Source organism: Phaseolus vulgaris, chromosome 9 (assembly GCF_000499845.2).
Source record: "Phaseolus vulgaris cultivar G19833 chromosome 9, P. vulgaris v2.0, whole genome shotgun sequence".
In the NCBI taxonomy this organism is placed as follows: Eukaryota; Viridiplantae; Streptophyta; class Magnoliopsida; order Fabales; family Fabaceae; genus Phaseolus; species Phaseolus vulgaris.
In genome coordinates this window covers 36,356,841-36,382,249 of record NC_023751.2, presented here as the reverse complement: position 1 = coordinate 36,382,249, position 25,409 = coordinate 36,356,841, and the positions used below count along the sequence as shown (strand labels likewise).

General features: G+C 31.3%; 4 protein-coding genes across 4 annotated transcripts; all 4 read left to right on the top strand.

Moving 5' to 3' along the window:
- Positions 1-5,537: 5,537 nt before the first annotated feature.
- On the top strand, positions 5,538-8,323 carry LOC137822695 (polygalacturonase QRT3). The gene is made up of 3 exons (XM_068627640.1): positions 5,538-6,184; positions 6,282-6,518; positions 7,014-8,323. Exons 1-3 carry the CDS (start codon positions 5,921-5,923, stop codon positions 8,037-8,039), a joined length of 1,527 nt encoding a protein of 508 aa, XP_068483741.1. The 5' UTR covers positions 5,538-5,920; the 3' UTR covers positions 8,040-8,323.
- Positions 8,324-11,062: 2,739 nt separating this feature from the next.
- On the top strand, positions 11,063-17,677 carry LOC137820433 (cellulose synthase A catalytic subunit 4 [UDP-forming]-like). The gene is made up of 12 exons (XM_068624529.1): positions 11,063-11,349; positions 11,700-11,898; positions 12,281-12,399; positions 12,494-12,560; positions 12,655-12,805; positions 13,466-14,078; positions 14,182-14,319; positions 14,893-15,018; positions 15,116-15,328; positions 15,436-15,954; positions 16,105-16,455; positions 16,798-17,677. Exons 1-12 carry the CDS (start codon positions 11,281-11,283, stop codon positions 17,377-17,379), a joined length of 3,147 nt encoding a protein of 1,048 aa, XP_068480630.1. The 5' UTR covers positions 11,063-11,280; the 3' UTR covers positions 17,380-17,677.
- Positions 17,678-18,048: 371 nt separating this feature from the next.
- Positions 18,049-21,370, top strand: LOC137820434 (polygalacturonase QRT3). The gene is made up of 4 exons (XM_068624530.1): positions 18,049-18,488; positions 18,836-19,063; positions 19,977-20,553; positions 20,821-21,370. The coding sequence occupies exons 1-4, from the start codon at positions 18,099-18,101 to the stop codon at positions 21,279-21,281; spliced, it is 1,656 nt and encodes a 551-aa protein (XP_068480631.1). The 5' UTR covers positions 18,049-18,098; the 3' UTR covers positions 21,282-21,370.
- A 3,284-nt stretch (positions 21,371-24,654) lies between these two features.
- On the top strand, positions 24,655-25,264 carry LOC137820435 (RING-H2 finger protein ATL74-like). The gene has a single exon (XM_068624531.1). The coding sequence runs from the start codon at positions 24,666-24,668 to the stop codon at positions 25,164-25,166; it is 501 nt and encodes a 166-aa protein (XP_068480632.1). The 5' UTR covers positions 24,655-24,665; the 3' UTR covers positions 25,167-25,264.
- Positions 25,265-25,409: the final 145 nt, after the last annotated feature.

Sequence of the window (25,409 nt, the reverse complement as noted above, 5' to 3'; positions counted from 1 at the left end):
AATATTTAATAAAATAATTTTCTTTAATAAAAAATTGAAAATATAATTTAATGAACTGTCACGTCAAATTTATTATAATATTTAAAGAAAATATCTTAAACTACACCTATTTATTTTATGTCGGAGTCAAAAAGCATGGCCGCAGCACAAAACTATAGAAAATTACGCAGTCGCCCTGCACTTTCTAAGTTAAAAGCAATCGCACCTTTTCTCATCAAATTTTCTGTGTCTTTCACCTTGCTTTTCCCCTTTTTTAATTAAAAAAATTAAAAAATCATTTTGAACAAAATAGATACCCAATTCATAAAACAATAAGTCAAAATCCTTAAAAATTAATGTCATTTTGAACATAAAGATTTAAGCTGAACCCACAACGACTTATCTATCCAATATAAACCCTGTGTAAGAAAAAAACTAAAAATAGTCATATTTTGGTTTTGAAAAAAAGTAAAAAAATAATAAAAATATATATTTTTGAATAAATAAATAAAGTATTAAATTTTATTTATTTATTTTTGTTATTATTATTATCATTATAAAATAACAATCATATATATTATGATTATTTATTTTATATATGTATAAAGTCTGAGAGATAATATGAGGTCAATTATCACATTGGGGTATTATTTATTTTGCAGGTTAATGTTTTGTCACAGTTTTATCTTTAAAAGATGTCTCGTTGAATTAAGAAAAAATTATTTAAACCGTACTTGACCTCGATTTCTAAAGGATGTGAAACTATATTAATCTTATTGAAAAGATTATTTAAAAAAAAAAATGTCTTATCATGGTATTTATGTTTTTTAATTAAAATATTCAGACTTGAGTATTTTTGTCTATCGTGGATGGAAAAGATAATTTTGTAAACTTTTACTTTCTTTTTTCTGTTATCCTCTTATTCTAAAAAATAATACTTATCCTTTTAAAGTTTTTATCATCTCTAATTCATACAGGTGATTATTTCATACTTTTAACTTAAGTTTCATGGTGATTATTTTTAAGAATGCATAAATGATTAATAAGTTATATAATCGATAGATTATAATTAGTTATAATATTTAACAGAAAATCATACTAACTGCTATTAAAATAAAGATAATTGATTATATATTATAAAATAATTAGCTAGACTGTCATATAATAAGTTATTTTAGACCATATAATTTGATTATTTGTCAAAAATACTAATTTTTCACATTGTTTATAAACGGATAAGGCCCATGGGCCAATTCATATTTCTCAACTCATGTAATAACATTTACTTTCTTCACCCTTATACTTTCTTCTCTCACCTATGACTATAGTGTTTTTACTAAAATATTTGTATCTACTGTTTATTAAGAAACATATTATAGATTTGTTGTTTTCAGAAGCTTGAAATTATTGTTTAATAATTTAAACAAATTAGATATTCTATTAGATTTTAAATTATTAATCCAAAACTTATACATTATAAAATATATTTCAAAATTACATAATTCAAATCTACATTTTCCTTATATTGAAATGCATGACCTAAAATTTACGTAATCAATAACCATATTTTGGATTCTAAAATATATAATTTGAACTAAAATTCTGAAGTAGGGAATTTAAAATAAGAGTTTTGGACTTTAAAATCTATAATATAGTTTTGAATTATGTAATTTAAAATATAATGATTTAGGAAGGTTATGAGAAAGAAAGAAAATAATTTTTATATTATAAGGATGGTTTTACATTTATCTTATTTAAAAAAAGACATAAGAAAAAGTGGTTGACATTAATTCTTTGTTGGATGAAACATTGTAAGAAGAAGTAGAAGGTTTGTCTCACGGCTCTTCCAATATAGGTTGTTGCGTAAAATGAAAAGGAAAGCAGCGAAAAGCATGATCCAATTGTTTTCAACGGTTCTCTAACCTTAAGGAATCCAATCTTTTCATGCTTCTTCTCTCTCTTTTTTGTTTTTTTTTATAAAAGTTTTCTCTAACATCTCAAGTAACAACAATCATTTGTCATCACGTAAAAAATATATTATTATTAAAAAATATATAAAAATATATAAAAATATTATATCAAAATTAAAAACGATACATACTTAAACTATATTTATTTATAAAGAATTCTAATAAGAGACTAGATAAAAATCGATTAAATACCAATAAAATGATTATTTATGAAAAATCTTAAACATATTTTTCCCACCGTACATGTTTTATATTCTTACTTTTTTATCTATTATTTTCCTTTCTTTAACAAAGAAAATTACACCATAATTTCAGATTAAGCTAATCATGCTAACTATTTCGAGATTATATTACAGAGATTGCATTTTTTATGAGACCAAATGCATTTAAATATGATTTATTCTGATTAAGCTCTTAATAAATTCTAACTAATCAGCATGACTTCGTTTTCCTGGATATCCTAGACGCGGTGACAACTATATATATTCTAAGAAAATGATTAAATAATAATTAATTTAGAGAAAAATAATAATTATATATATATATATTTATATTGATTAAATTAAATATCATTTTATAAATTAAAAATTTATTAATATCTAAAATAATTTATGTTATTAATATAAATTTATTAAATAATTTTAAAATTAATAATTAATATTAATTATTTTAAATTTTAAATTAATTTTTATTATAAATTAATAATTAATTTAAAATTTAAAATACTTAATAGTTAAGATTTAGGTAACTAATATTCAATATCAATATATAAATTTTTATTAATAATAAAAACTATTTTAAATATCAATATTTTTTAAATTTATAAAATAGTATTCAGTTAATATAAGTTAATATAGTAATTAGTTATTTGTAATCTCTATAATTAATTATTATTTAATAATTTTTTAAAATGATATAGATAATTAATTTTCACCATTCATTGTATAGATGTGTTTAGAGGTCAAAAGTATGATACTCAGTTTTCAACCACCAGTACAGTGTTTGGTATACCATTAATTAGTATTTTATTAATTAATTTCTTAATTAATACTTTGTTGATTCCCGCAAATATCTTTCATTCAAAAATAATATTCAATACCAAATATTCACAACCCTTTATACTAAACCTAACTCTGTCATGTTAACCTATCATGCTAAACCTCTATTAGTATAACTCTCTCTATCTAATTCATAGTGTAAAATTACAGGGCGAACGCCCAATTCCATACGTCGGTTCATTCAGGTTCATCAACTGATATTTTCGGTTCAATTACGTTCAATTAAAGTCAGTAAAATTAAACCATCACTATAAATTAGACAATACACCTTTAAACACAACTCACTAAGCCCAATAAGGTAAGTCCATTAAAATAATATAAAATAATGCATATTTTAAAAAGATGGTACGTCATTAATTACCATACTCTGACATCCGAGTGTTGAGTGCCCTTTCTGATTTGAGCGTCAGAGTGCCTTCTGTAGGTACCCCATTCGACATTTCCCAAGTGGCCGAGAGATCAAGCAACCGAGACCCCCGAAGGAGTAGTAGGAAGACTGAGAGTATGCTGAAGTGTGAGCTGACCGATCGATAGAAAAGAGAAAAACGAAGTCAGTCAATAGTTCTTTAGGTCTCATCTTCCTAGCAGAAACACATAAATATCAAGGCTTTAATTTAAATTTCAAACTTTGTTAGTCACCAAATAGTTTTCTAGCGCATATTTTACTCATTTTAAAAATACAAAAAATCATTAATGTGAAAAATAAAAAATTAAAGTAAAAGAAATCAGAAAAAATAACAAACAGTAAAAATAATAGAGCAATAATTATTATTTCTATATGATAAACAAAATTACGTAGAATAAATAATAATAGTTTCGAGATTTTCTTATTTAATATATCTAACTTTTCTTATAACTAAGTTATTTAATTTAATTTTATTATTCCTTATATTTTAATATACTTATTTATTATTTTAATTTTTTTACTTAGTATTACTTATTTTTAATTTAAAAAAAAAGATAAAAACATTTTTTCTTTTCATATTTTAATTATTACATTACAAATTGAAGTAACTTAATTATGTTTTATTTACGATGCTATATGGAAATTACACACAATAAAAATTATAAAAAAGAAACTTATATTATACAATTGAAAAATAAAAAAATAAATTTATAAAAATGAATAAAAATAATTTTTTCTTATTAATGATTAAATCTACTAGTAATTATTCAAATATAAAAATGTAACTTTAAAAAAAAAATAGAAGCAATAAAAAGTCTAATAAGAATTTAATTATTTATTTAAACAAATTAAAAATTATGGTTACATAATAATATATTGTTGACAAAAAAAACAAACTTTATTTATCAAATAAAACTTATGTATTATGTTTTTTTACGTCATTTTGCATTTTAGCAATTAACTTTTCCGTTATTCTCCTAAACACTATCGACTTAGAAATTATAAGCTAAGAATTTATTAAAAGTAGTGCAATAATGTTGTTTATATAAAACTGAAATTATAGATAAAAAAGTTAAAGATAATAAGAAATATATTAAATTAAAAAGAATTAAATAAGATACAAATTAATGAAATAACTTATAATTTATAAGCTAGGCGAGAGACAAATAATTCATTAATTAGTCTCACTAAATTTAAAGTTTTTAACGTGACACTCTGGGTTTAACACGTACGCGTTTGCATGTGATTTTTGCTTAGTGCAATTGCACTGTGCTACTTCACGTAAAAAAAAATAACTTAAATGCAGAACTTATTTCACGTGCTTAATTCTTGTTGGAGATTTTAATTATGATAAACTTTATTACAAAGTGAATTTTAAGTCTAACTCAACCTCATAAAACCGGTTCGATGAGGTAAGGTTTGCACCCACTTATATATCATGAAAGACTTTAATCTCTAGTCGATGTGGGATCTCCAACACACTCCTCATGCTGAGAGTGAAAGTTCGTGCGTGTGACTATATATTATGGATGGTCCGATAGCGGGTGGCACGATAGGCCCACCAAATACTCGCTAGGATAGGTTCGAAATGACTCTGATACCATATTATGAAGTGAACTTTAAGCCTAACTCAACCCCATAAAACCGGCTCATGAGGTTGAGGATTGCACCCAGTCGAGGTGGGATCTCCAACAAACTTATTTCACGTTCTACAAAATGATATTGGATAGAAATATGCATGTTAAACCACACATAAAATAAATAGAAATACCCATATGTAATATTTTAATATCTTTATTTAGATATAATATTTGTATAAAAGTGCTTATTACAAACATACATATATATATACACTTGAGATTGATCTAACAAGTACATTGCTGAATTTCTAAGGTTTACCCTGCTTTCTTGGTAAACCTTTTTCATTTTCATTTTCAGTTCTAGCATTGACATAATTTCTTGGAAAGTACAATAGTCCTTTTTATCACAGCAATAAATACATACCTAACAATTTACAATTTCCCTAGTGTTACCATCATGAATCAATGAGAGCTCTGTGGACCCCCTCAAGCCAATAATTCCACACTGCATAATTTAAGATCACCACAGGTGTGCTTTCTTCCTAGTCCAAAATACCTTTTACACAATGTAAAATTAGTGAAGGTTCCAAAAGTAAGAAGTTGGTAAGTGCTTACTTTTGTACCAGGTCAGGGAAAATGAAAAAGTTTCATGAAAAGGTTACACAGCAATCTTCTCTAATATCATAATAGTCCAAATGATGGAGGGTGTCATGTGTATGATCCAATATCAAAATGTTCCTACACTTTTTCTCATCAAGACTTAGCTACCTCACTTTTTCCCTTCTCTTCCTATTAATCACCCTTCTTTATCTCCCTCATCAACCTTTTCCTCTGTCTTATTTAAATGTCCACACAACTGGAATGCTTTTCTCCAACATGTTAAATTTAAGAACCTCAAACCTCTCTTAAACAGCAGCAACAACAACAATGACAACAATGGCAAGAACATGTTTTACCTGCTCCTTGCTTTTGGGGATGGCTTGTTCCATAGTAATTGGTGCATATGAAGAGAGCTTGTATCCTAGGAAAATTTCTAGGGGCAACTATCATGAGGCAATACAACGGTTGCAGTCATTTAAGGCCTCTCTAACTACACGTGATTCCATTGCTTCAGCACCATCTTCCTTATCACCCTTCTCAAGCCCTCCTGCTCCTGCTCCTGCTCCTTCTCCTTCTCCTCTCTCACTTCAGGTAACTCAACTCAACTATGAACACACCCTTTTAGTCTTTAGTCCATTTTCCATTTTTGTGGTAAAATATCAAATGTTTGATATTTTTTGTGATGCAGGGAGTGAACTATCCACGTGTGTACCATGTCACATCTTATGGTGCAGATCCAACGGGTAGTTCAGATAGCACTGAAGCACTCCTTGCAGCCATAGCAGATGCAGCCAAGGGTCCCAGTGAAGGATATTTGATGCAAGGCATCAAAAACCTTGGAGGTCCCCAGATTAATCTCGAGGGTGGAAATTACTTGATCAGCCAACCACTGCGGTTGCCGGTGGCTGGAGTGGGGAACCTTATGGTATGCCTTCAGAAACCGTTCTAGTTGTTAACTTCATTCATGAACTGCTTTTTCTATGACAAATATAACTACCAATAAGTTATTTGTTAGTGTAAAATATGAAAAGTATCTTCCAAAAGTTTGAATGCTTGTCATATTTTGCCAATTGGCACTTTGTTAGTGTATTGTAATACTTTATGGCTGGGCCAAATTTTAATTTTTGAGGCTGCTGGTCCATATTTTGGTCATGATGGTGAAGCAGTTGGTCTAACTTAACCAAGAAAACAAGATTTTTGAAAAATAACTTTCTTCTTCAACCGTTCCTTTATTGTCACTACTTTCTGTTTTTTTTCTGAAATGGTTTTTTCTTTAGTTTCAACCAATGTATATATTACTTTAGATTGCAGAAAAGTCATGGAAAACAGCACTTTTTTCTATTTTGTTTATTTAGTAAGGCATCCATAAAGAGGCCACAAATTTTTGACAGCTTAGTTTGTATTTTGATGTAAAAAACAGATACATGGGGGGACTATAAGAGCCTCAGATGGTTTTCCAGCAGATAGCTATATCATTGATTTGTCACCCTTTTCCAATGAAGGAAACCGAGAGAGTTCTTCAACATCCTACAATTTTGAGTACATAACTTTCAAAGACCTCTTGCTGGACTCAAACTTCAGGGGTGGAGGCATTTCAGTCATAAACTCACTTCGGATTAGCATAGACAATTGCTACATCACACATTTCACCACCAATGGAATTTTAGTCCAAGGTGGCCATGAAACCTACATCAGAAACACTTTCCTTGGTCAGCATATAACTGCTGGTGGGGACAAAAATGAAAAAGACTTCTCAGGGACAGGAATAAACCTCCAGGGTAATGACAATGCTGTCACAGATGTTGTAATTTACTCTGCTGCTATAGGAATAATGGTTACTGGTCAAGCCAATGCTTTTTCTGGTGTACATTGTTACAACAAGGCCACTGGCTTTGGAGGCACAGGGATTTATTTGAAAGTACCAGGTTTGACACAAACAAAGATTGTGAATTCTTACATGGATTTCACCAATATTGTGGCTGAAGACCCGGTTCAATTCCATGTCTCTAGTTGTTTCTTCCTTGGTGATGCCAACATTGTCCTAAAGTCTAAGAATGGGGTTATAAATGGTGTTGATATTGTTGATAACATGTTCTCAGGTTCAGATGATGGGGTTGAAATTGTTGAGCTGGACCAATCCAACAATCCTTTCCATCAAATTGAACAAGTCATTGTTGACAGAAACAATGCAAGAGGGATGAAGTTAAAGGCCACAGTTGCAAAAGGGTCCATGCAAGGGAATGGAACCTCATGGACTGTTGATTTTAACAATGTTTTGCTTTTTCCTAACCTTATAAAACATGTTCAGTACTCTGTAAGCACCCCTGGCAGCACCTTCCCAAATCATATTCTGAGGAATGTGTCTGAGAATCGTGTTGTGATTGAAACAAACAAAGCAGTGCCTGCCAGTGTTTTTGTTTCTGTGGATCAAAGTGAGGCAAGTTGAAGAAGGTTGGAAGCTGGTGACCAAAGTTTTTGGTCAAGAGTCTTCTTCACTCAAAGGGAATTGTGCATACCTTAGTTGTGAACTCTTTCTTTCTTTGGATCAATTTAAAGTAATAGCATACACTGAACACAGCTATAAGTTTAGAAGATTGTAATTGAATGAAAAGCATACCATAGAAGTATACCTTTTCAACACTTTGTTTTTGTAAAACTAGGCTAAGGTTGAATCTGTACCACCATCTTTTTCATATTAACTATCTACTACATGAGATTCATCCCCTCTAACGAGTAATCAATTTTTTTAAGTTTGAAATAAGTAAAAGAATAACTATAAAACTTGATACTAACAAATTTAAGAAGTGTTTCGGGTAATTTAAATAGAGTCCCACATTGTTTAGGAATCGAAATTAAAGACAATTTAAATACATTTTTTTTCCTTCAATCTTCTAGAGTGTTTATTAAAAACAAAACCATGACGACTTTGTCGCAACAAGAACAAATTAAGATATTTTCTATTTTTCTTGAGAAGTTAAGAGGAAAAGAGAAGGACAAACAATAACTTCATTTTGATACATTGTTGATTTAAAAAACTTTATAAAGTGAATAAATCACTTCATGTTCTTTTAAGAGAAAGTACACTCTATTGATCAAGTCACATATTTATAGTACTTTATTGGATTTTTACTTTTTATATCTTATATTTGTTAAATGTATTCTTAATATTTTGGACTTATCCATTAAGTTTTGATACAATATCAAAGTTGTTTTAGTCTTTTATATTTTTTTATTTACGTTTGATTTTGTGTGAGATGACAGTCTCTTGATTTTTCGATATTTCATATAAGCATTTCGAATTTTATTATTGAATTTTTCCTACACATCACACTTCATATATAATTTTTGAAGTAATAATTACAAATCTGGATAACTTTTTATTATATGAGAATTCCAATGTGTCTAATTTTTTTTTAACTTTTATTTTTACAAATTACTTCTTTACGAAAATTAATTTATATTATACAAAAATATAGGGTAAAAACTACTTTTTATGGTGTATTTTGATTCAAATACGTGATAGCAGTTAATATTATTCATCGACAAAGACTAGTTTTTGTAATGCATAAAAAAATTACGTTACAGAAACTAGTTTCTATAATCTAATTTTTATATTATAGAAATTAATATTTAAGTGCAAGATTTTGTAAAACGAAAATACTTTCCATAGTCTATATACATAATCGAAACCAGTTTTTGCGAAAAAAAGTCTTTATAAAAAGTAAAAAGAAAGAGGCTGTTCAAATATCAATCTCCAAGTTTGACAATTGATGTGTGAAATTTAGGATTACGTTATCTAAAACAACCATATTCTAATTTATAACTTTATTTTAAATTGTAGAATTTGAAATATTATATAATCCAAAATTTTGTTCCATATTACACAATCATATAATCATGTTACAGGTTACCCAATTCAGAGTATTATTCTACATGTAATTTGGAATAAAAATTCAATATAGAAGATGTGATTCAGAATTATATGTTGATTACATAATCTAAATGTTTGACATTACATATATGGATAAATTATGATGCGGTATATACTTTTTTTTTTTTTTATATTATAGGGGTGGGAGAAGAAAATAGGGAGGTGGAGAAGGAATAAAAAAAGGCTATTTCTTTTAGCATCCCAAATTTTGGCAAATTCTTCCTACACCCAATCATTTTGAACCTGCTACACAATTTTAAATTTCTGAAAATGCCCTTCATTCACTACAAGAAAATCATGAAATAGAAACCAATTTTTAGAGACCAAAATAATTAGTTGCAATAGTAACTAAATTAGAAACCATTTTAGAAACTAAAAAAAAATTGGTTTCTAAATTAGTTTCTATTATTGTTAAATAGTTTCTAAATTGGTATTTAATTAGCAACAAAAATTTTAACTACCAATTATTTAGTTTCTAAATTTGATCTCTAAAATCTTGGTTGCTAATTAGATACCAATTTAGAAACTATTTAACAATAATAAAAACTAATTTAGAAACCATTTTTTTTTTAATTTCTAAAATGGTCTCTAATTTAGTTACTATTGCAACTAATTATTTTGGTGTCTAAAAACTGATTTCTATTTCATGATTTTCTTGTAGTGATTCCAGAAGGAAAAATCCAGAATTGAGAACAATATATTTTGAAAAAGTAGATTCAGAAGAAACTATTGTGTTCTAGAAATAAAAATCCAAAAAAAAAAAATTAAAATTCCATTCTAGATAAAAGATCTGTAATACAAAAAAATTGTTCCGAAAAAAGAAATCCAGAACATGTTCCGAAAAAGGGTATTTTTATATATACATCCATTTTATATAAGGACATTTTCGTCTTTTCATAATGTAATTGGGTACTTATGGTGCAGAAAGTAATTGCCACAATTTTTCCTCCACTTTCATCAATGAGAAAAGTCCAAATTGTCCATGGACTAAAAACATTTTAGAATATAAATTTTTAAAATATATTTAAATTGCATAATCTAAAATTCAGAAATATATTTTAGATTTCACAGTGAAAATTTAAAAAATTCCAAATGTAGATGAAAAAGTGATAAGGTTAGAGGAAGAAAGAGCCTAAACCGAATTGTACTCTTATACCATTTGGACCATATATTTGAATCACAAAGATGCAAGATAAATAATATTTTCCAACAAAACTAAAACAGTACACATAACACAATTCCAAATGAGTCACAAAGTGACATATATGAAACATTGGATTGACTGAATGTCCAACAAATAGTATTGCGTTTTGTTGTTAGCTTTGGAAATTTAATGTGACATTGGAAGTGGTGCAATGTGTAGCATGTGGATGAACATGTTAGAACTAGAAACATTTGAGATGTTACATTGGGTTTAATGTTAGTATGAAGTTGGACGTGACATGATAACCATCTGGTGTGAGAAACCAAACATGCACCTAACTTGATGGTGTCACGTATTAAGAACTACAAAAGATGGTTCTCCTTGGAGTCGAAGCAAACAATGAATATAGGAAAAGCCCTTCACACCTATCGCTCCTTCCATGACGTCTCTTAGACTCAAACTCACCACCCTCCAACTCAAGGTTTGGTACACTCTCCTACATCTCCAACCACGACCCTGATGTTTCACTCTCAACCTACCATTTCTTATAAACCACCTTCTCCTATTCCACTCTTCCCCACCACTCTTTAACTTCCCTTGCCTTGCCTTGCCATGGCCTCAAACTCCATGGCTGGCTTCATCACTGGCTCTCATGCTCATTTCTCACCTGACTCCGATGAGGTATGTGCTCATCTTTTTTCATTATTCTCATTACATGTCATCGACTAGAGATTAACATATTTCAATTATTTATAACTGAACTTTACTCTGTTGAGTTAGACTTAAAATCTACTTACTTCTTAATATTGTTGAAGATCTCACATTCTTTATAAGTCTCATAAACTGGTTTTCTTAACATTGTTGAAGATCTTACATTTTTTATAAGTCCCATAAACTGATTTTATAAGGTTGAGTTAGGCTTAAAATTGTACGTCTTGATAACATGTTTTCCAATATTTGTTTAACATGAGTGAACTAACATGTTCCATGTTGGTGGTTGCTAACATGTCAGCTTATGTTATTTTTTGCAGCATCAGGCCCCTACTCGTCAACCTTCATCAAAAACATGTCGTGTCTGTGGTGATGAGATTGGATATAAGGAAAATGGAGAAGTGTTTGTGGCTTGTCATGTGTGTGGATTTCCTGTGTGTCGACCATGTTATGAGTATGAGAGGAGTGAAGGGAACCAGAGCTGTCCTCAATGCAACACTCGCTATAAGCGCCACAAAGGTTAGCTTAGTTCGATGTTTTTGTATGTGTTATTGTAATGGAAGGCTTCACATATAGTGTTTCTGATAGTTTTGATTAAGATTGTTCTGATACTTTTAGTTTTTCCTATAAAAATTACTGTTGTTTGGTCCCATAAGACATTTTCTCAAATGAACTTAAGAAGTTATAAGAGCAGTTACAATTTTGTAAAAACATAATATTCTGAAAATTTTCCATGACATTATGTATTTTTTTTAGAAAGCTGTAGACCTTTATTATGACACTTTGATTACTACTGAAGTTCCAATTCTGAATTTAGAATAACAGAAAAAGAATCTAAACTCATTTTGTAAGTTTGAAATAACTTGGTTTTGCTAAAACTTTGATGGTGGCTTCTGTGTAGGTTGTCCTAGAGTGGCTGGAGATGAAGAAGAGACCTTGGATGCTGATGATTTTGATGATGAGTTTTCAATTAAGAATCACCGCGAAGATCTAGATCGGCAACATGATGCTAATCATGTGGTAATTTCTTTATACTTAATGAAGCTTCTAAAATTAAGTGAATGTGAAAATTAATAATCTTTTATGTATGAGAGACATTTTGTGATTTTTTCAGGGAAATGGGGATTATAATCAAGAGAAATTGCATCCCAATGGTCAAGCTTTCTCTTCAGCTGGAAGTGGTAAGAAACTTGTTAAATTGCTAATTATCCATAATGATGATTTTTCTTTTTGGGGTATTCTGTTTTGTTTATATGTTGATCTATTGTTCTGTAGTTACTGGCAAGGATTTTGATGGGGAGAAAGATTTCTACAGCAATGCAGAATGGCAAGAAAGAGTAGAGAAATGGAAAGTCAGGCAAGAAAAAAGAGGGCTTCTGAACAAAGAAGATGGAAAAGAAGAGCAAGGTGAAGATGATGATTACATGTAAGTGATCACTTTCTTCGATTGCTTTTTCCAATGATAACAAAAGCCTTAAAATGTGTACATGAGATTGTTTCCTTATGTTTCTTTTGTACATGAGATTATCTATATGTAATTTTTCTAAAAGAGATTATTAAAACTTCCACCCTAAGTTTAAATATTGCTGTTATTAGTAGAAAAAGTGTCCATTTGGAGCAAAAACATTTACCATTTTGTTCATATTAAAAGCAGAGGATTTAAGAAGAAAACAAACAAATATCAAAACTAAATGTTGCACATTGTAAAGTGAAAGCTCACTACGGACACTTCAAAGTGAGCAATCATAATGAACTCACTTGAGTCACATGGCTCCTAAAATATACAATGCAAAAATTTTGATCTTCATGTGTATTTGTTAAGGAATGTACACAAAAATAATGTACTTTTGTTGTCGCCTTACACCGAAGGAAAATGTTACTTTCACAACTCCAAATTAAAATGCATAAAATGTTACTTTCACAACTCCAAATTAAAATGTACTAGTTTACAACAGTGATTTGATCAATATAATTTTAAAATTGTTTCATTTTAGTACATAATTGTTTCTCTTTCTAGTTTCAACATATCATCACTCTTCACACAGCATATTTTAACTGGAACTGATGTAGTTTTGTGACCTTACAGTTTGGCTGAAGCTAGACAACCATTGTGGCGCAAGGTTCCAATATCTTCAAGCTTAATCAATCCATATCGCATAGTGATTATTATGAGGCTGGTCATCCTGGCTTTCTTCTTTAGATTCCGAATCTTAACTCCAGCAAATGATGCATATGCCTTGTGGCTAATCTCTGTTATATGTGAGATATGGTTTGCATTGTCATGGATTCTTGATCAGTTCCCCAAGTGGTTCCCCATCACACGTGAGACTTACTTGGATCGCTTGTCCTTAAGGTTTGAGCGTGAAGGAGAACCTAACCAACTAGCTCCAGTTGATTTCTTTGTGAGTACTGTGGACCCTTTGAAGGAACCTCCCATTATAACAGCCAACACTGTCCTTTCAATCCTCTCTGTTGACTACCCTGTTGAAAAGGTCAGCTGCTATGTCTCAGATGATGGTGCATCTATGCTTCTGTTTGATTCCTTGGCAGAAACTGCTGAGTTTGCAAGAAGATGGGTTCCCTTTTGCAAGAAGTATAACATAGAGCCAAGGGCTCCTGAGTATTACTTCTCTCAGAAAATTGATTACTTAAAAGATAAGGTGCAACCTACATTTGTGAAGGAAAGAAGGTCCATGAAGGTGGGATATACTTGAGATAAACAAGTTGTTTTTGGTTTTATTTTTCTAGTGTCAATGTGCATCAGAGGCTTGTGATAAAACTTGTGTGTTTGCTCCACTGCAGAGAGAATATGAAGAGTTTAAGGTGAAAATTAATTCTTTGGTGGCAAAGGCTCAAAAGAAACCTGAGGAAGGGTGGGTGATGCAGGATGGAACTCCATGGCCTGGGAACAACACTCGTGATCATCCAGGAATGATTCAGGTTTGACTATTAAATCCTTAAGTTAATACGACACGGATACGGATACATTGATACGACACGGATATGGACATAGAAATATGTATAATTTCTAAAATGTAGGATACGGGGAGATGTATCTATATATTATATAATTATGATTTATATAAATTGATAATAAAGATTTACGTGCATAAGCATGTTTTGTTTTTTTTTGTAACAAAAGATGTTTTTCATGGCTGGATTAAAAGGATTTGTTCCTTATTTTTATAATTATATTAAAAATTTATATAATAAGTTCGAGTTTTTAAAAAATTAATGTATTTTTTCTTTTTAAAATTGTATTAGAACCGTGCTAGAATTGTCAGAAATTCAACAATTTTTTTTTAAATTTAACACTTCACTAATACGTATCCTACTAGTGTCGGTGTCCAATACGTCACCATTTACATTTAAGAGACGTGTCGAGCCTGATACTTCTTTCTTTTATGTAAATTTTCGTTATCTTGTTATAAAGGAACAGAACAAAGCAAAACAGAAATACATTGCATTTATGCATTGTCATCAACTGATATGGCTCCTGCACTTGCTTTGCAGGTATATTTAGGAAGTGCTGGTGCACTAGATGTAGAAGGCAAGGAATTGCCACGACTTGTGTATATTTCACGTGAAAAACGACCTGGATATCCACACCACAAGAAAGCTGGTGCCATGAATGCTTTGGTAAGAACAAAAACTTGATATTGTATTGTTTAGTTCTAATAGACCCAAATGTTAGAAACTGATTTTTAACTCTTTTACTGTTGTGTATCCTCCAAAGGTTCGAGTTTCTGCTGTGCTTACCAATGCACCATTCATGTTGAATTTGGATTGTGATCACTACGTCAATAATAGCAAGGCAGTAAGAGAGGCTATGTGCTTTTTAATGGACCCCAACCTTGGGAAGAAGTTGTGCTATGTTCAATTTCCACAAAGATTTGATGGTATTGATCGCCATGATAGATATGCTAATCGCAACACTGTGTTCTTTGATGTAAGTATCATTCTACTAAAATAAAAACTAACTTCACAAATATGTGCAAATTTCATCTCACTGGCTGATTTTTGAATGGTTTGTCTTCAATGTTGCTTTCATTATAGATCAATATGAAAGGGCTTGATGGGATTCAAGGTCCAGTATATGTTGGTACTGGAACTGTGTTCAACAGGCAGGCATTGTATGGTTATGATCCACCAGTGTCAGAGAAAAGACCAAAGATGACATGTGACTGTTGGCCATCATGGTGTTGCTTTTGTTGTGGTGGTTCAAGAAAGTCCAAGGCAAAAAAGAAATCAGGAAAAGGTCTCTTCAGTGTATTCTCCAAGAACAAGAGCAAAAAGAAAATGATGGGGAAAGACTATGTTAGAAAAGGATCAGGGTCCATGTTTGATCTTGAAGAGATTGAAGAAGGGCTTGAAGGGTATGAGGACTTGGAGAAATCATCCCTCATGTCCCAGAAAAGTTTTGAGAAACGATTCGGGCAATCACCAGTTTTCATTGCTTCCACCTTGATGGAAAATGGAGGACTTCCTGAAGGAACAAATAGCAATTCATTGGTCAAGGAGGCCATTCATGTTATAAGTTGTGGCTATGAAGAGAAGACTGAATGGGGAAAAGAGGTAAAGCCATTAATCTCAAAACAATGCAACATTTGGATTTTCTTTATTCTTTTACACATTAAATGGGCTAATACATTTTAGTTCAAACTATTCATTTCATCTTTATATAGATGTCCCTGTTAAGTTTTGGCAAATGTGTTTCTTCTACAGATTGGGTGGATTTATGGCTCAATCACAGAAGATATTTTGACTGGATTCAAGATGCATTGTAGAGGATGGAAATCAGTATATTGCATGCCAAAGAGAGCAGCTTTCAAGGGATCTGCCCCAATAAATCTATCAGATAGGTTGCACCAAGTTCTGAGGTGGGCTCTTGGTTCTGTTGAGATTTTCCTTAGTCGCCACTGCCCCTTGTGGTATGGTTATGGAGGAAAACTTAAGTACCTAGAGAGACTAGCTTACACCAACACCATTGTTTATCCATTCACCTCCATCCCTCTGCTTGCGTACTGCACAATTCCTGCTGTGTGTCTTTTGACTGGAAAGTTCATCATCCCCACAGTAAGTACCACACAACACAACTATGAAGGAAAAAACTTACATGAAGTTTCTTTGGTGTCTTTTGGTGTTGCTCTCCATTAGATATATTGATCTTTTATGCAATCATATATTATGAAAATTACCATATAAAACTTCAACTTTTTATTGGAGAATAGTACCAAAGATACCTATAGAATGCATCTAGTTTTGCCAACTAAAAATTGCTTGTGATTACTAAGATTGATCATGTGCTTTCACCTAAGATTAACATAGTATTTAAAAGAAGAAAATGGAAGGGGAAACAATAATGTTTCCATTAGCAATACATATTCTGAATATGAGCTTGTTTTTTCTTGTGTACAGCTGACCAACCTTGCTAGCGTTTGGTTTATGGCTCTTTTTATCTCCATCATTTTAACAAGTGTGCTTGAGCTCCGATGGAGTGGTGTTACAATTGAAGCCCTGTGGAGAAATGAGCAATTTTGGGTCATTGGAGGTGTTTCTGCTCACCTTTTTGCTGTGTTTCAAGGTCTCCTCAAAGTTCTTGCTGGAGTAGACACGAATTTCACAGTGACATCAAAAGCAGCAGAAGATGCTGAATTTGGAGAGCTCTATCTCTTTAAGTGGACCACTCTTCTCATCCCTCCAACAACTCTGATAATCTTGAACATTGTTGGTGTTGTGGCTGGAGTCTCTGGTGCCATAAACAATGGATATGGTTCATGGGGACCTTTATTTGGGAAGTTGTTCTTTGCCTTTTGGGTCATTGTTCACTTGTATCCTTTCCTCAAAGGTCTCATGGGAAAGCAAAACAGGACTCCTACCATTGTGGTGTTGTGGTCAATCCTTCTAGCATCTATTTTCTCATTGATTTGGGTCAGGATTGATCCCTTCTTGCCCAAGCAAACCGGTCCAGTGCTAAAACAATGTGGGGTGGAATGCTAAGACTGTGGATGCTCCAAACTCATTTGATGAGTAATTGCACTTGTGTGCATCATTTTATTTTCTTATTGCTATTGAGTGGTTTGCTTTGATGACAACAATTATCTGTGTACATAGTCTTCTTGAAGGACAAAATTGAGTCTGATTGGAATGTGTTCATTTCATGATACAACACAGAACCATATATAACCATGTCATTGTTTGGAAAAGCATATATTGTTCAGTTTTGGTTCTAGTAGTTGATTTTTCATCTATTAGAACTTGACTATTGAGAATAAGACTCAGTTTTTTGCCAACTTCATATGAATTTGCAGCAGAGGGTCAAAGCAAACTCCCAATTATCTTTTCCATCATTTATATCTGAATTAATGATGAAATCCTATGTTTTAAAAGATTACTTAATCCTAGTTTTCATTTTTCCATCAGTTGGCACACCTACTTCATCAATGTAATTAATTAATACAATGAATGAATGGACAAAATGGTTGCCAAGTGATGTATTTTTTATTATTGTTGTGTTGCGAATATATTTTTGCTTTAGTTTTATTTTCAATTTTTTATAAATGAAATGATAAAAATAATACTCAAATACTCAGATTGTTATAATAAGATTGTATATACAAAAATAAATTTTTTCAAAATTGCATAACTCAAGAAACAATAAATTTTTCTGGAAGAAAGAGCAACTTACAGTTGGAATGGTATGCATTAAATTGTGAAGCATGACTATTAACTTTGGGTATCCGTGTCTTTATAAAGGCTCATGGAGAACATGCAGACAGAGACAGCTAATTCAAAAGCATATTATAGAAAAGAGGAAGAAAGGAAGTGTCTTAAAGTGCTTATACCTACCCCTTCATAGCTTCTATCTGTTCCTCTTAATATTTGTTTGTCAAACCAAAATCTACATTGTAAATTTGTTTCCACCATCCAAAACTATGAGATGCTCAATCTTGGTCTTTCTCTTACCACTGATAATAGCACAAGAAGTCACATGCTTCAACAAACATGCACCACCATTGTCCCATTTCAGGAACAAATTTAAGGATAGAATGGCCATGGCCATGGCCATATCATCCCAGCCACCCTCTCCATCTCCATCTACCAAGATGGTATGTTACAATATTTCTTTCTTTCTTTTTGTTGTGTTGAGGAAATATAGAGTATACACATATTATACAATGAAGAGAAGTGATATTTGACAACTTGCATCAGTCTACCATCTCATTTCTTTGCTTAAAATTTCAGTCTTTTTGTATTAAGCAACAAAAATATTCTTTCTTCATATCATGAATGAATCACAGGTTGTATACTGGACCAGGTTGTCAATGTATCATTACTCTACAATCAATGTCAGTTTGACAGTGTACAGATTTTGGACTGAAAGCATAGAAAGGTGTTTTTTTTTATGTAAATATTTTGTGGTTATTTGCATGGTGGTGGTTTTGGATGTGATTAGAGTGGGAGAGTGGTGTATCCAGCTGAGTATGGTGCAGACCCCACAGGGGCACATGAGAGCAGTGATTCAATTGAGAAAGCTGTTGAAGATGCTTTTGGGATTGAGAGTGAAGGTGAGTTGGTGGGAGGAGTTAGAGACCTTGGAGGGGTTGTGATTGATCTGCAAGGTGGAAACTACACAATCAGCAAACCCATCAAATTTCCTTCTTCTGGGGGTGGCAATCTTGTGGTCAGCATCTCTCTCTTCTTCCTCTCTTCATGCTTCACTTTTTGGTATACTTTGCTGCCATTCTTCTATTCTCTTCATTTGGTGCCATACTTCTATTCTCTTCATTTGGTGCTTACTAAATGTATGAAGTTTCCATTAGCATGAAACAAAATTGAGAAAAAAAACCATAAAACTTTTTGGCAAAGGATAGTTCAAACTAACCATTACATTTATTAAACTAAAACACACCTCTAAAATAAAAATGGTAAAAGGTTTATTATTACTACATATAATGCCACATTTTGTTTGACTTTTTTAGTAATAAAGGAAAACTTTATTATTAATTTCATTTTATATATTGTTGATAAAACATTAAATATTTTTTATTATAGACTGAGAAAAAATATAAATGAGAGAAATTTAGTTAATATAAAAGACAAAAGATTTATTAAAAAATTAAAAACAATATTTAAAAAATCTAAAGTATTAAGAACATATTTTAATTTTGATAAAAAAAATAAAATTTAAATAAAATGAAATAAAGGACGTAATTTTTAAATACTTTCTTCAGAATAGGTGTTTAGGGTTTTTATCACAAGAAATAAAAATGTAAGCAATATTTTAGTTTTTCTAAAAGAATTAGTGGGAAATTGCATTGGAAAGGAATAATATTCAAAAGAGAGATAAATAAATTGTAGTAAATTTAAGTAAGTTGTAAATGCTTAATTTCTAAGGAAAATAAAAACAAAACTAAAAGCATCATTAAACAACAACACACCAGTTTGGCAAGTCAAATTTAATCATTTTTCTGCAAGTTTTGCAAATGTATATATAATTAGTTAACATCACTATATAAGAGGGAAGTTAAATTGTAGTCATTTTCCTTGCTTATAATGTTGCAGTCTGTTAAGCATTTACATAAATGATTAATCAGGTAAAAGGAGGAACATTGAGAGCTTCTGATTCATTTCCCACTGATAGGCATCTTGTTGAGTTATGGGCATCTAATTCCCAAAACCTTCCAAGAACATCACTTTTCAACAGCATGAAACTTCAGCAACCTAATGGTATTTACTATGAAGACATAACATTCAGAGACATTCTCTTTGATTCTGGCCACAGGGGTGGAGGGATATTCATTGCTGATTCTGTGAGAACAAGGATCAACAACTGCTTCTTCCTGCACTTCACAACAGAAGGGATTCTGGTTGAAGGTGGCCATGACACCTTCATATCAAACACTTTTCTTGGACAACACTCAACAGTTGGTGGAGACAAAGGGGAGAGGAATTTCTCTGGCACAGCCATTGATCTTGCCAGCAATGACAATGCAATCACAGATGTTGCAATTTTCTCTGCAGCCATAGGAGTTCTCCTGAGGGGCCAGGCCAACATACTCACAGGGGTGCATTGCTATAACAAGGCCACAGGTTTTGGTGGCATTGGCATTTTGGTGAAACTAGCAGGGAATTCACAAACTAGAATTGATAATTGTTACATGGACTATACAGGTAAGGGTTATTATATTCATATACTCAATTTCACTTGTTATAAAACTTTCATGTTCAATATTACTGTACGAAGCATCTCAACTATGCTGAAACCTCAAATAACAACAATCATCTGTCAATTCAATTTCACTCTATATATGTAACTTTCATTCTTATTTTCTTCTTATACTCAAACTATCATTTGTCACATCACTGTTTTTCTTTCTCTATCTTCTTATTCTGCTCTCACACCAAAATTTGAGTGAATGTTTAACTTTTTCCATACAGCAATAGTGATGGAAGATCCAGTTCAAGTTCATGTCACTAATGGATTTTTCTTAGGAGATGCTAACATAGTTTTGAAGTCAGTTGAAGGAAAAATTTGTGGTTTGAATATAGTTGACAATATGTTCAGTGGGAACCCCAATAACAAGGTTCCAATTGTAAGTCTAGATGGGGAATTCAGTAACATTGATCAAGTGATAACTGATAGGAACAGTGTGATTGGTATGAGTCTGAGATCAACTGTTGGGAAGTTAATTGTGGGAGGAAATGGCACAAAGTGGGTGGCTGATTTTTCAAACGTTTTGCTATTTCCCAATAGGATTAGTCACTTCCAGTACTCATTTTATGCTGAAGGGGAGACCAAGTTTTTGGCACATTCTGTGACCAATGTGACTAACAATGTTGTAGTTGTGGAAAGTGAGAAACCAGCTCAAGGGGTTGTTTCCTTCTTGGTTGAACAGTGAGTTGTGTAGGCTTTTTGGTTATGTTCTTCTCTCATCAATCAAATTGTGATTCACTAAAACAAAGGTAACACATTTTTTTTATTGAAAAACATATTGTAGTGTTTATAGAAAAAAATAATCCATAAAAGTTATTTAGAGTGCATTTTTTTACTTGCAATCAATTACCCACTCTAAATCATCATGAAAATGTTCTATTCCTTGTTATGAATACATGCATACACACATACATACGCAAACATAAACATGTACACATAGATACACACAAACACAGACATATACGCAAACAAATATATTTGCGTATACATAGACACAGACAGAAACACAACAACTCCACATTCAACCAAAATATGAAAAAAAAAAATAGTAAAAACACACCTTATACATAGTCTATATCTAACAAATTCTAATGTTGAAAAAAAAATACATAATAATATAATAATATTTTAAATTAAAAAATAAATAAAATATAAATAAAATATTAATTTATCTATTTGTGAAGAGTATACTACCATTATATAAACACCCAAAACGACTTATTTTAATTATGTTTTCATTGTTAAATTAATATTCAGTATTTAACAACAAACGATAATAATATCAGTATATTAATATTGACATGACACCTTATTGTAGTATGATCGTGTTAATATTTTTATTTCATATTAAATAAAATTAATAAAGAAACAAAGAAAGATTACATAATTAAAATAGAGAAAAAAATAAAATTTACAAAAAATACTTAATTTTCAATTAGAATACAGCAAAAGACCAAATATATAAACTTTATTTTATATTTCATGTGCTAGTCCCTGGACAGGATACCGTACATTCTCAGTTAATTATAAAATTGAATGAATAATTTTATGACGTATGTTAATAATAAAGTTATTTGGAGGGAAACTTAGATTATTCATAAGTGTGAAGAAATTTTGGCTGACCAAAATCATAAATTTATTCAATGATTTATCAAACCATTAACTTGTAAATAAGGTCATAAAGAAAGCACCCAAAATAGATATAAACTATTTACTGATTTTACCGTACGAAAATTTGTCAATTTTATTAATAATTAATATTTAATCAATTTAAAACTTTATTTAAAAAAACTCAAAATTCAATTCTACTCATCATGTCGCAAGTAACAATTGTAACAAATACCAACGTTAAAAAGAAAACTAGCATTGATACAATCATTTATTTATTTATTTAGTTAATCAGTACTTAAATTCAAATTATTTAAAGTTAAAAAACCTTTAATTTTGATCTTCCTTTTAATTAAAATTTTATTAAACATGTAGATTTAGAACATTTAACACTTGATGTAAACTAATTTCTTAGACGATTTTATGAAATCTAACTTGTGAATTTCATAACAATTATTGTTTTATATTTTTTCATGAGTTTTTTTTGGCATACTTTATATAGTAATATACATATAAAATTTTCTTTAAAAAAGTATTATAAAATAATCAACTTCAATCCATTTTTTATCTTGAGGAAACTGAAATCATATATCATTACTACTATTTTTAAAATTATAATTTAGCTTAGGTGAACCACAAAATACTTGGATCTTTTTTGAAGCCTTATCTTTAATTCCAACCACTAATCACATAATCACGCAGATAGTCGAGAAGGCCGACATGTCTGAATGACTCTCTTAATCCAAACACAACCAGTAAATCCACAATTAGTCAATTCAGTCAGTTTAGTTGTAGGCTCTCTTTTGGACCCACGAGCAAACCCATGATAGCTGATGCCCATCCAAATGGTATAAATACTAGAGGAAAACGCTAGAGGTAATTTTTCTCTCTCGACTCACCTGCACATTGTACTCAGACTAACTTGATCGTTGGAATACCTTTGCAAATTCTCCCCACTCATTCGACAAAAGGAAGAACCAATCGGAAACCACCGCACCTCGAGGTCAGAAAGAAAGGAAGCAGGAAAAAAAAAAGTCACTATAGAAGGAACCCGACCTTGTAAAAACAACTTACACAAAGCTAAAATCAATTGAAAGGACATTCCAGAAGTAAATGGACAACATCACTTTTTTTTAAGATAAAAGAGACAAAGAAGATGATGATGAGAACATTTTATGAATATTGTACAGAATTATCCACTTCAATGTCTGATATATCAGAACCTCAACATTAATGAATGAAGTGATAACCTAGACTTCAATTCATGGTTCCTCCACACACACATAGAACAAAATAAGAGTTCATAATTTGACTTATGAGAGATATAATCATTCACGTATCTTACTAGACAATGAGTCCAAGTGCACTAAAATCCGCAAGCTTAAAATTCATATCATGGAACCAAGGAAAAATGATGAGTTGCTTTTTTGGTGTGCTTTCAAACGCATAAACATAAAGGAAGACAGTGGATTATCAACTCAGCAATATTCCATGTCCTTCCCTTGCCCCACCAATCTCCACCCTCTCTTTAATTACCATTCCACCACTCATTTATCTTAATTAGATCATAAATATATTAACATTGTAAAGATTTACAATTTTTTCTGGAGAATTAAGGCTAAATATTATTGCATGGAGGGTGTTTGAAAACAATATTTCTACCAAAGTCAACCTGGAGAGACGAGGGGTTCAGATTGATAACAATCTTTGTTGTTTGTGTAGGGTGTCAAAGGAGTCGACAAGTCATCTGTTCTTCGGTTACATAGTCACTTGGCTAGTTTGGAATCTTTGTTACGCTTAGTTAGAAGTGAATTCGATAAATCTTCTCTCTCCTAGGTCACATTTCGAACCGTTTAAAATTCTTGATACGATCACTTTAGTTAATCTTATTTTGGGTAATGTTTGGATTGCATTGGTAAGCGATATGAGATTTGGAGACATAAGAATAATTGTTTATTCAACGGAGGGATGATAGACTATTCTGAAGTCTTCTCCTTGACACATGTTAAGGTTTGGCCTTGAATCTCCAAAGGTACCATTAGCGAGTTTCTCGTTCTTTGATTGGTGCTTAGAATCCCTAATATGTATGTATTCAATTAATAGTTGCTCATAAAATGATGAGGTTGGTCTTTGAATTTTAAGTCGTTTTTTAGCTAGTTGTAACAGGATAGACAGTTGAAGTTTTCTTGAGATGTATGTCTCTTTTACTCTTTAGGAGGGTTGGACCACCCCTAAAGTGGATCACATTTATTATATTTTTTCTTGTTGATAAAATTAAAAAATTGTAAAGTGTCATTGGAAACACAAATCACTCTATCCTAATATCACTTTTTCTTTGTTATATTGTTTAACATTTGTATATCATTTAGTAAATTTGTAATGATTGTAATGTAAATATTAGTTTATATATATAAGCTACATTTCCTTGAGGTGATGGAATGTATCTAAAAAATTGTGAAAGATGATAGGTGAAACTGAGGCTGAGAGTCCCTTAGGTGCACCCAGTATGAGCCCTATGACAGCAGCCAAACCATGCACACCATCTCCATCTGAACACAGCATCAATTTGATGGTTATTTTGGCAGCCATAGTGTGTGCTTGTCTTTGTGCTCTTGGTCTGAACACAATGTTGCAATGTGTGTTCCAATGTGCCAATCGTGTTCTGACTCAACCCTTTCAATGGATTGCCTCAAGGAGACTGAATTCTGGCCTGAAGAAGACAGAAGTGGTGGCTCTGCCAACCTCAACCTACACCCATTCTGGTGGCTCTCCATGTAACTGTGCCATTTGCTTATCAGAGTTCTCTGATGGGGACAACATAAGGTTCCTCCCAAACTGCAATCACCCTTTTCATGTTCATTGCATCGATAAGTGGCTGCTTTCTCACTCTTCTTGCCCAACTTGTAGGAACTTCCTCAAGTCTACTCATTCACTACACTCCTTGCATATTCTAGTATCATAGTTTCATCCACCTTCACATCTTTTGATACTAGCTACAAGAAAATTATTAAATAAAAATTAATTTTAGATATCAAAATAATTAGTTATTATTTGAGTAAATTAAAGACCATTTTATAAACTAAAAAAATTATTGGTATCTAAACTAGTTTCTATTATTAATAGAAAATTATAAAATAGTTTCTAAACTGTTATCTAACTCTTATAGTTATCAAAGTTTTAGCTACTTACTACTTTATATTCTAAG

Excerpts from the sequence above, each read along its gene's own strand:
- LOC137820433 (XM_068624529.1), top strand. The coding sequence starts at position 11,281 with ATGGCCTCAAACTCCATGGCTGGCTTCATCACTGGCTCTCATGCTCAT. Across the intron at positions 11,899-12,280 it reads TCGCTATAAGCGCCACAAAG|GTTGTCCTAGAGTGGCTGGA; the intron begins GTTAGCTTAGTT and ends GCTTCTGTGTAG. Across the intron at positions 12,806-13,465 it reads GGTGAAGATGATGATTACAT|TTTGGCTGAAGCTAGACAAC; the intron begins GTAAGTGATCAC and ends GTGACCTTACAG.
- LOC137820435 (XM_068624531.1), top strand. The coding sequence starts at position 24,666 with ATGATAGGTGAAACTGAGGCTGAGAGTCCCTTAGGTGCACCCAGTATG.
- LOC137820434 (XM_068624530.1), top strand. The coding sequence starts at position 18,099 with ATGACTATTAACTTTGGGTATCCGTGTCTTTATAAAGGCTCATGGAGA. Across the intron at positions 18,489-18,835 it reads CATCTCCATCTACCAAGATG|AGTGGGAGAGTGGTGTATCC; the intron begins GTATGTTACAAT and ends GGATGTGATTAG. Across the intron at positions 19,064-19,976 it reads CTGGGGGTGGCAATCTTGTG|GTAAAAGGAGGAACATTGAG; the intron begins GTCAGCATCTCT and ends ATGATTAATCAG.
- LOC137822695 (XM_068627640.1), top strand. The coding sequence starts at position 5,921 with ATGACAACAATGGCAAGAACATGTTTTACCTGCTCCTTGCTTTTGGGG. Across the intron at positions 6,185-6,281 it reads CTTCTCCTCTCTCACTTCAG|GGAGTGAACTATCCACGTGT; the intron begins GTAACTCAACTC and ends TTTGTGATGCAG. Across the intron at positions 6,519-7,013 it reads CTGGAGTGGGGAACCTTATG|ATACATGGGGGGACTATAAG; the intron begins GTATGCCTTCAG and ends TGTAAAAAACAG.